General features: G+C 38.4%; 1 protein-coding gene across 1 annotated transcript in view; it reads left to right on the forward strand.

Moving 5' to 3' along the window:
• The window catches only part of Cog5 (component of oligomeric golgi complex 5), a gene marked incomplete in the record, with an annotated part of 398,569 nt that overhangs the window by 5,125 nt on the left and 382,386 nt on the right, over nucleotides 1–11,058 (forward strand). The window contains 3 exon segments of the mRNA XM_017797544.2: nucleotides 1,872–1,929; nucleotides 4,042–4,096; nucleotides 4,563–4,632. Of these exon segments, the coding sequence (XP_017653033.1) occupies nucleotides 1,872–1,929; nucleotides 4,042–4,096; nucleotides 4,563–4,632 (183 nt within the window).

The raw sequence follows: 11,058 nt of genomic DNA on the forward strand, positions 1-11,058 counted from the left end.
AAAATAAAATAAAAGGATGCCTTTGATAAAGGTAATAGAAAATGGATTTTTGGAAATAGAATAATATGCTTAAGTAAAATTGAGATGTCACGTTAGTGCTTTAGACTTACAAAGAGTAACATTGTATATTACTGAAATTATGGAACGTTGATAAGTATTATGGAAGATAGAGCACAGTATAAGCCATTAGGAGACAGGTCCCAAGCTTAGGCAAACTGTTAGAATTGGCTTTATCACCTAACATATTTGAGTCTTTTTTAAACAATTAAGTCATTTAAAATGGATTGGAATGACTAAGAGGAAATTGCAGTATATAGACTTGCAGGTTCCTTTTTCTATAATTCTTTGATTTTTGTAGGGTTGTTTTATGATATATTTCTTTATTTTATAGTACTGGAGTTGAACATGGGGACTTTTATGTGCTGAGCAAGCACCCTACCAACTAAGCTATATCTTGATGTATTTCTTACATTGCCTTTTGTCTGAGTAGTTATTGAAGAAATACTTGAATGAATGAATAAATGTGTAAATGAGCTGTTTCAGGAAACCTAGATCTGTCAGAGCATGAGACATACTCAGTTAACCATTTAACTTTTTTGTGTCTTAATTTCTTTATCAATGAAAAGAGCACCTTAGAAGGATTGGGATGACTTGTAAGGCCACTTTAAAATTCTGATTACATGTTCAGAGTTTAATATTTATTGTCAAGTATCTGGAAGATAATTATAAGGCTTTGTGTTAGGCTGTAGGGTAGAAAAATGAGAAAACAGTTCTTGGTTTTCCAAGGATGAACACAGATGTAACTGTCAAATGAAGCCTGTTTTATGTAGACTGCTTCAAGATGTTTTTACAGGAGTAAAGTAGAATACTTTATTGTGCCTAGAGTTTCAAAGGTGGATTTTTTCAAGAGACACCTGAGATTCCACTTTTTCTTTTATACCTGGTGTTTTTCTTATTCCTTTCATGTGCTATCTTGAAGAAATCAATAAGAACTTAAAACTTAGTTAACATCCCTTATAAGGCCAAGTTACATTTATAGCATTTTGAGATGTGAGTCTCTGCGTTCTAGTATGAGAGCTGAACCTACTAGAATTGTTTTTTTGTTTGTTTGTTTGTTTGTTTGGATAAAATAAATAAAATTGAAATGATTGAAATTATCAATGACATGATTAACGTTTCAAAAGATTTACTATTAGTTACAGCTTAATGTAAGAACTAGAAATGACTCTAGGTATTTAAAATATAAAGATACCTAACACAGAATTGGATGCTTATGGTACTTTAATTTTTTCACTGTTGGGTCTCAAAACCAGGGCCTCATACATTGTAGGCAAGCATTTTACCAACTGAGCTACATCCCTAGTCTTCATATGTTGAAACTTAATCCACAATGAAGAATTAAGCTTTGGGGAGGCAGTTTAGTCCTTTCTAAGCTGACAGAGACCCATAGAAGATTGTGATCTTTCCTGCTGTATATGGACACAGAAGGCATCACTGATAAGGAATGGCTATTGAATTTTCTGGCACGTGATCTTGAACTTCCTAGCCTCCAGAACTAAGGAAAATAACTCTCTGATTGTAAATGATCCAGACTGTGATATATAATATTTTGTCAACAGCCCAAATTTTTGTCAGCAGCCCAAACAGACTAAGCCAGGGCTAGTGTTATCTTCTGCTCTGTGTTGAACTAGAATTTATGTGTTCCTGCTAATAACCCATTTCAAGCATGTGTGTGTGCATGTGTGTTTGTTTATACAGTATTTTTTCCCTTTATTAACCAGGAGAGACCTTAGATTCTACCTTGTAGTGACAAGAAAAATCACTAATAGTTAATAAGAGCAAATGCTGAGTTTTCATTCTTAATTTTTCAGGTTGTTGCAAGACATGAAGATTTACTGGCTCAAGCAACGGGGATTGAGTCTTTGGAAGGTACATTTTGATTAACTATTCCAGGTGAAGTGCAGTTAGACCAGGGATCAACAAGTGTTTTCAAATGTGAGAGCTGGATCATATGTACTTTCAGACTTTGTGACCATACAGTCACTGTTGCAGCTACTAATCTCTATGTTCTTTGACATTCTTATCAATGAAACTATAGTAAACTAACATTGAGTTTTTATTGGTATGAATTCTGTTTGACTAAACCTTTTATGAATTTTTCATTCTTTTCTGAGTAAACTACATTTTATAAATACGAAATGTTGCTATTGTGTTTTTCATTATTATATTACCATTAATCAGACATCCAAATAAAGTTAATTAATTTTTTTTTCCTACCCTATGCTGATCAAATTCTTTTCCTTTTTTTTTAATCTTCTTTGAGACAGGGGGTCTCCCTGTAACCCCAGCTGGCCTGGAACTCACTATGTAGACCAGGCTGGCCTTGAACTCAGAGAGATCCACCTGCCTCTGCCTCCCAAGTGCTGGGACTAAAGGCATGTGCCATCCCTCCTGGCTGGCTTTAACATTCTACAAAGAAAATAAAAGAGGTGTGGAAGAAGGGGAATCTTGTACTATCTCATTGGAGAGAAGGCTTTCTTTTTTTCTTTTCTTTCTTTTTTTTATTCAATAACCACACGATTAGAAGAAGCATTTCATTACAGCTTTAACATATTCAATAACAATTTCCAGAGGAAGGATACATCTCTTTCAAAAGTGGCTGTAAATTTTTAGGTTCTTTTGAAAGGATAACTGAGTGATAAGAAGCTAGCCTTTAGAGCTCTAGAGAGAAGAGTGTTCAGAGCTTAGGGAACAGCCAGTGGGAGGAGACATTAACTTGATATGTGTCAGGGGTAGAAGGAAGACAAGAATGACTTGTGAATGAACTTAGTGAATGAGGAAGAGAATCACAGATGAAGGTGGTGGAAAGGAAACTTGATTCATTTGAAGTGCAGGAGTAAACCATTAGAGAGTTTAAATCATAGTATTCTATGATGAGATTAATGTTTCAAGGACGTCCTCTGCTGGCTGTACAGAATACCAAGGGTGGGATCAGGAATTCTAGTTAGGTCCCTAATAGAATAGTTGGAATTGATGATGTCTTGGATTCACATGATGGATATAAAGAGAGAAGTTGATGGGGTAAAACAGAAGCAGACCTGAGAGAAGAGACACCACAAGTGATGGTTTTGATAAATAACTGGATGTAAGTAACCGAGATGGGATAATTGCCTAGGATTGTGACTTCTGATATGGTTGGCATATTGCAGAAGTCACTGGATGTATTAAATTTGACAGACCAAAATTTAGGACTAGAGATTTTATATATCTGTATATAGGGAGATGCCAAGAAAATCTTCTTCCCCCTGTGTATTTATTTACATATATGTATGAAAATCAATATTTTGTTGGAAAGATAGCATTTAAACATCGGGATTGAAAAAACTGTAAAGGAAGTAGATGAAGAGAAGGTGACTGAGGCTTAAGTCTTGGAAGAATTCTCCAACATGTAGAAATCTAACAGAAAAGTAGGAGTGCCCAGAGAGACAGGAGGAAACTAGGTGAGTGTGATGACTTGAAAGCAGGGAGAGAAAAACCTGTGGATTACAGTTTTAATATAGGAGTGAAGAGACCATGGAGGGATTTTAAGTGGAAGGTTATGATACAACTTGAACTTTTAAATACCAATCAAGGCTTTTCTTTATAATTGGGGTAAAGTATGCATAATATAAAATTTACCATTAGAATTTAAATTTTAAACTATTTTAAAGTATATAGTTCAGTGGTACTGAGTGCATTTAGTCTTGTGTAGTCATCAGTACTGTCCAGTTCCAGAACTATACCACTCCAGATGGAAAACCCTATGAGCAGTAAGCAGTAAGAAGTCATCAGGCTTCTTTGATGGGTCAGATATTGGAGAGGGAGGCTAGTTATAGGCTTTTATAAGAGTGAACACAAAAAATACATTGGTTGCTTGGATCAGGATGATGGTAGAAGAAAAATTGTATTGGTATATACTTTATTTTAGTTTGATTTTTTTTTTTTGATCCAGTGTGAGTCTTATAAATTTGTGAAGCCAACATGAATTGTTATCTTTCCTAGGTGTTCTTCAGATGATGCAGACAAGAATTGGGGCTTTACAGGGAGCTGTTGATAGGTACTTTTGTTCACTTTTTGAGTATATAAGATGAAATTATATGTAAAGCAATGGGTGGAAATAGTTATGTATATATATATATACATGTTAAAATTATTTGTGTGTGTGTTTGAGTGTGATGTTTTTGTGTACGTGTGGTATATGTACATGTGTGTATGGGTGAATGCACAGAGGCCAGAGGTGGATGGATATTGGGTGTCCTGTCACTTTGTCTTATTTGAGACAGGGTTTCTTACTGAACTTGGAGTGAGGCTGGTGGCTAGTGAGCCTCGGGGATCCTCCTATCTCCTCCCACAGTGCTGGGGTTACAGGTGCAAGTATAGCCATGCATAGCTTTTTATAGCTGCTGGGATCTGAACTCAGGTTTTTATGCTTGTACAGAAAGCACTTACTCACTGAGCCATGCCTCAACCCCACTGATATTTTGAAAATGATTTTATTCTCCTCTCTTTTTTTTTTGTCTTAGGATGAAATCAAAAATTGTTGAACCATATAATAAAATAGTAGCCCGTACTGCACAACTGGCAAGACTTCAGGTAGGTTCTGACTTGTGCTGCTTTGTCTTCATTTTTCATGTTACCCTGAGGTGGTTGGGTTAAGGCACTCAGTAGCTGCTGCTTTTTTCTCTAATCCCCTATCTTTTTTGATCTCTGCCCTGATTTCTGCTGTTGTAAGCATTGAAGGCCTCCTCTACCATGGCATCAGGCATTCCATCTCAGGCTTTTGTGCTCTAAGTATCTAGGGCAGCTTATTTCATATAATTTTTAGCCATTGAGGCTTTTCCCACCAATTCTGATTTAGCATTGGTGAATTTTCAGAAGTCATCAATAAATGGTTGGAGAAAATCACAATATTCTCTTCCTTCTTCTTGACCCTGTCATAGTTGACAGACTTAAGTAGATATCCCTCTCTCCTTTTTTAATCTTGAGGTAAGTTATGAGGTATACTCTATTAACTCTATGAACAGAATCCTCAAAGTCCCATTTAGGGTCTATTTGGGGTCCAAAATAGATATTTTCCTAGGTATCTGACCATTATGGACGAGGGTATTGGTTGCTAGTCCACCTGCTACTTCAATAACCTTTTGAATACTTCACTCTTTCCCATTGGGAACGCAATAATGAATTAATGCTGAGATAACTTGACTCCAAGCCAGGGACAGATGTGAAGCTCACCTTAAGGAATTCATCCCCGAATCTATTATGGTTTTTCTGAGAAATCCTTAAACTGGACCATGCCTGTAACTGTAAAGGAGACATTCACTTTGATATTCTCTTCATGTCCATCCAGTGTGTCCTATAATGAGAACAAATTCTCTTGATTAGGGTTGGGTGACCCTAATCAAGTTTGTTTCCTAAACTCAGTCATTGGACTGAAGATAGTCCAATGGGATTGGCTGGGTAGAGGGTCTAAAAGGCGAAACTGTACTTATCTTACGTGAGGAGAAGGAGTCAGGAGAGGGAGGTGCGCAAGTGAGAGCTGTCTGTTAGTTCAGTAGACAGAATAGGTGGTTCCACTTTGGGTTCCACAGGTACTAGGAATGGCAGAGGTGCAGAAGTCTGTGGACAGGGTATTGATTAGAGGCAGGAGTCATTCATAATGTTTGGGTCAAGTTTTGTAGGTCTGGAGGGCTTAGACACTATAGCCACATAAACCTAATAGTCTTTTTAGTCTAGAGTCTTGATATAAAGGTGGGGACAAAGGGATTTTCTTCCTGCTTTCCCTTCATTAGAGAACAGATTGAGCTGGTGAGTGGTATTGTTTAGAGGCCTATTCTTTAGCCATTGTCCTTGATCTCCTAATTTGTATCGAGGCCAGCCAATATTACAAAATGAAAATCAAATTTCTTTTCTTAAAACTTTCAAACTTAAATTGCCCCAGTTAGCAGTTGAGCATCTGAGTGGTGAGTCTTTTGTAGAACCAGTGTCTTAGTTTGTTTCTTCATTGCTGTGACAAAACACTCTGACCACTACCAACTTGGGGAGGAAAGAGTTTATTCAGCTTACATCTCCCAGGTTGCAGTTCATCAGGGAGCCCAAGGTAGGAACTCAGGGCAGGAACCTGGAGGCAGGAGCTGGAGCACAGGCCATGGAGGAATGCTGCTTACTGGCTTGCTCTCCTGGCCCCTGCTCAGCCTGCTTTCTTATTCAACACAGGCCCACCTGCCCAGGGGTGGTACCACCCACAGTGGGCTGGGCCCTCCCACATCACTCATCAAGAAGATGCCCCTCAGACATGGCCACAGGTCCAGTCCAATATATTGAGGCAATTCCCCAATTGAGGCTCCCTCAACCCAGGTGTGTCAAGTTGACACTAAAGCTATCCAGCACAACTGGGAATGTTTTACATGCTTTCACATCACACGAGAAACAGTAAAGACAGTGTCTTGCAAAAGAAGAGGCAGAAGCAGAGCTACATTTCAGTGTGGACATAGTCCATATAAAGACAATATTGGGATGTCTAAGAGAGTGATTACTGCCACTGATTCTGACAGCTTTCAGATCCACCATAATAAGGAAGAAAAGTAGTTATAGAGACTTAAAAAAACCCATGTGCATCAAACCAAACCAAAAGAGTTCCTATAAGGGTTATTCAATTGGTGCAACGAGTCTGTAGGCTCTAATACTGGATTCACACTGGAACTGTCACAGCCTCAACTTCCCTTCTCTATGCTATAAAGGTTACAAATAGAAACAGGGAGCAAAATGAACTAGAAGAAAAGTTGACTTCAGAATAAGATGACAGGGTTCATGGCATTGTTTGGATTGTGTATTACTTTCATGTTGTTGTGACCTAATACCTGACAAGAAGCAACTTAAGGGAAGAAGGATTTATTTTGGCTTATAGTTCGAGGAGATACATACTGTTCATCATGGCAGGGAAGGCATAGTGACATAGAGTGAGACAGCTGGACACATGTATCTGTAGTCAGCACGCAGAGAAAGATGGGTTTTGGTCCTCAGCTTGGTTTGTCCTCTGTTCAGTGTATGACTGTAGCTCACATTCTGGGTGAGTCTTCCCTCTTCAATGAAATCTTTCTTGAAATACTCTTAAAGAAATACCCAGAAGCATGTTTTCATGGTGATTCTAAATCTAGTAAAATTGATAGTTAAGTTCACCATCACAGATTGGGAAGGTCTCACAGCCAGGAACAACTGGGGTAGAACCTATTAGTCTTGAATGACTCTGAAGTCAAGGTTCAGGTGGCTACATATCATTCATGAGGCAAGTCTGTGCTGATCACCACAGTTGTCAGTGTTCTTTTTCAGGTTCCTCTAAAGAGAAAATAGCTGCTAATGAATTTACTAATGAATAGAGGGTTCTTTTGTCCAATTTAGAGAGAAATACAGAAAGGTAAAGTATAGATCCCTTTATTTAGTTTGACCAGCTCTCACTTTTACTGGCTCTTACTAACGCCAGCTTTAGCCAAAGGTCCCTCTCTGCTTAGTTTGAGGTAGAAATGGTAAAGAGGAGGTGAAACTGAATGAAGCTTTGTTGGAGGTTGGAGGGGGGAGGGGCTAAGCTGAATCTCAAGGGAGGTAATACACAAAGCAAAGTTTCCATGGTTTGACTCTCTAAGGATGAGTGGAAGGAGGCCTGGGTTCACATAAACAATGGACAGTCAGTTCTTAGCCACAGAATGGCTGCACTGGCATGCTAGTTCTTTGCTCACAGCTGGGGTTTGCAGTGGCTATGGCGAGTTGCTCATATGTAATAGGTTTCTATACACTCTGCTTCCATGGTGTGTGGGAAGTTCTTATTACTGCACCTGAGGAGACTGCAGAAAAATCCTATGCATGTCCATAGGGAAGCAAGTGGTGATTTAGAGGTGATGTTGGCAGCAGTGGAGCAGAAGCAGTGGCAGCTGTTGCTGTAGCAGCGAGGCAGTTGGAGGAAGAGTAAATGTGCCAGTGGCTGAGCTGGTGGTAGATATGGCAGCTGCAAAAATGGCAGCATTACAGCTGCAGTGATGATAGCTTGGCTGGGAGTGGGGGCTGCAAATGTGGCAGCAGTAGCACCCTATCCTCATCACTGCCCCACTCACACCTTGGTGGTAGTGGCTGCTTGCCTAGTGGCTACTGGCCTAGAGCTGGGCCCTGGGTGAGTGGAATGGTGCCCACTCTTGCCAGCCCTAGGCATCTTTAGAAGTCTGCAGACAACCTCTGAAAAGAAAAACAGGAGAAAACAGAAAAATAACAGAAAATAGGAGTTGGACTCTCCTATTCTTACGAGAATAAGTTTTGTGAGTATACAAGGATTTAAGCTTTTAATCCTCTTGGGTATGTACATTGTTGAGTATATATGCTAGGTTATGTGATAACCGTTTAGCATTTTGAAGAATGCCAAACCATTTCCAAGGGAGTTGCCCTGTTTCCCATTTAACCAGGGACGTGTGGAGATGTCAGTGTCTCTATTTCTTTCTTTCTTTTTTTTTCTATTTTTGTTAACATTTGTTTGCTTTTTAATTGGCCCATCCTGTTGGTTATGAAGTAGCATGTCATTGCTTTCTTTATTTGCATTTCCCCAAGGACTAATGATATTGAGCATGTTTTACTGTGTCTGCTGCCCACTTTTTATCTTCTTTGGAGAAATGCCTATTTAAATCCTTTGCCAATTTTTAAATTTTGTTATTTGTTCTGTTTTCCCTTTGTGTTAATGGGTTTTCTGTTACTGTTGCAAATAACTGAGCTAGTCAGCATATAAAAAGAAAAAGTTTAGTTTATTTCTGTTCATAGCTTTGGAGGTTTCAGTTGATTTCATTGCTTTTGATTCATTGTGTTACTGTACACCTTAGTTGGAGCATTTAGTATTGGAGGCTGTTTTCTTCATGGTGAGTGAAGTAAAGAAGAGAGACCAACATCTCACTGTCCCCTTTAAGGGCAATTTCCCAATGTCACAGAACCATCCTAACCCTAACCCTAACCACAACCCTAACCCTAACCCTAACCATAACCCTAATGCATTCCTCCTTATAGAATTCTTCATCACTGTCTGCATGGAGTAGATGCCATACCATAGTGCTCCAGCTCCCAAATTAGCTATTTAAAATTTTTTTTATTACCGTAGTGTGTGTTTGTGTGTGTGTGTGTGTGTGTGTGTAAGTCAGAGGACAACTTGTGGGAGTTAGTTCTCTCCTTTTACCATGTGGGTCCTTGGGATAGAACTCAAATCTTCAGGTTAGGCAGCAAGTACCTTTAATGTATTGAACCATCTCACCAGCCCCCCAAATTAGCTATCAAGAAGCTCTCATTCCGACCATAGTTTTTTGAAGGTAGTCTGTCATTTTTCTTTAGTTTCTTTTAAGATCATCTCTTTAAAAAAAAATTCCCTTTAGTTTGAGAATTTGATGTCTTTTAATTCATCTCACTTTCAACTCATTTCTTTTACTGTGTGAATTTGTCTCTTTCATAATTTATAAATTTTTAATTTTAAATTTATGTGTATGTATGTATTTCTCTGTATGTATGAGCACTGGTGTGTAGGTGCCTGCAGAGGCCATAAGAGGGTATTGATTCTCTGGAGCTGGAGTTATAGACACTTGTGAGCTACCAGGTATGGGTTCTGGGAACCCAATTGTCCTCTGCAGGAACAGCAAGCACTCTCAACTGCTGAGTCATTTCTCCAGCCACACTTCCATCATTTTTAAAAAACTATTTGTTATTTTTTTAATTTAATGTGTATGAGCCTGCATGTATGTAAGTGCACCCATGTCATGCAATGCTCCCGTAGGTCAGAAGGGGGCATTAGATCCCCTGGAACTGGAGTTACCAATGGTTGTTAGCCACCATATGGGTGCTGGGAACTGAACCCAGGTCCTCTGCAAGAGCAGTCGGTTCTCTTAACCATGGAGCCATCTCTCCAACCCCATTTTTATCATTTTTAAGCCACAGTTTTTCAAGTGTGTACCTTTCTCTCTCTTTAAATTCTGACTAAAGTTATTTTTACATTTCTTACTTCATCCTCTAGATGATTTATTCATTTTATGTTTTTATCTTTTCCTACTCCTCTCTGGAATTTTTTTCTGATGGTCTTCTCTTTCATTACTATTTTCTTTAATCATTGATCAGTTTGGGTCAAGCTACTCTATTTACTAAATTTTGATCATTGCATATTTTATCCTTTATTCTGTTTAGTCTTTTCCTAAAATTCTATGTCATCTTTATATTTCTTGTCTCTTGACTTTTGCTCTTTGACCATATTCTTACTGGTATTCTTATTTTTGCTATCATTTCTTCAATCTTTTGAGACAGCTTTTTGTTTGGTATTCCATTTATAGTTATTTTCAATAGGAAGCTAATGACCTAGCTTGCCATTACTAAAAGTAGGAAACACATCTGCCCAATTTTTTAAAAGAAAATACCAAGTCGTTTTCCCCTGACTGAAGTTATTTAGTAGTACCTTGTTTAGAATGAAGTCCTTTGTTCTTAATGGACATAAGACCCCTCCATAGTATGACTTCTGTTTAACTTTGTCAACTTTGCCCTTTTTTGTTTTAAAAATATTTAACCTGGGCACTGGTCCTACTGAACTATGTATTTTTCATGAATGTCTAAGACATTATTTTCTTTTTTTTTTTAAACATTTAAAAAATTTTGTATATTTTTATTTTATGTGTACTGCCTGCATGCAGGTAAGTGCACCTGTGTCATGCAATGCCTGCGGAGGACAGAAGAGGATGTTGGATCCCCTGGGACTGGAGTTATGGACAGTTGTTAGCTGCCATGTGGGTGCTGGGATTCAAACCTGGGTCTTCTGAAAGAACTACCAGCGTTTTTAACTGATGGGCCATCTCTCCAGCCGCCTAAGACATTATTTTCATTCTTTTGTATATTTTCTTTTCTTAATTCAGAATGCTCTTTTTGATTGACTTTTTTTTTTGGCCATTTTCATACAATATAATTTTATGGTATGTAGATCCCCTCTCCTATCCTCACCTCCCCGTATTGCCCCCTGCCCTATTT

This window comes from Nannospalax galili, unplaced genomic scaffold (assembly GCF_000622305.1).
Source record: "Nannospalax galili isolate Female #2095 unplaced genomic scaffold, S.galili_v1.0 scaffold312, whole genome shotgun sequence".
NCBI classification, from domain to species: Eukaryota; Metazoa; Chordata; class Mammalia; order Rodentia; family Spalacidae; genus Nannospalax; species Nannospalax galili.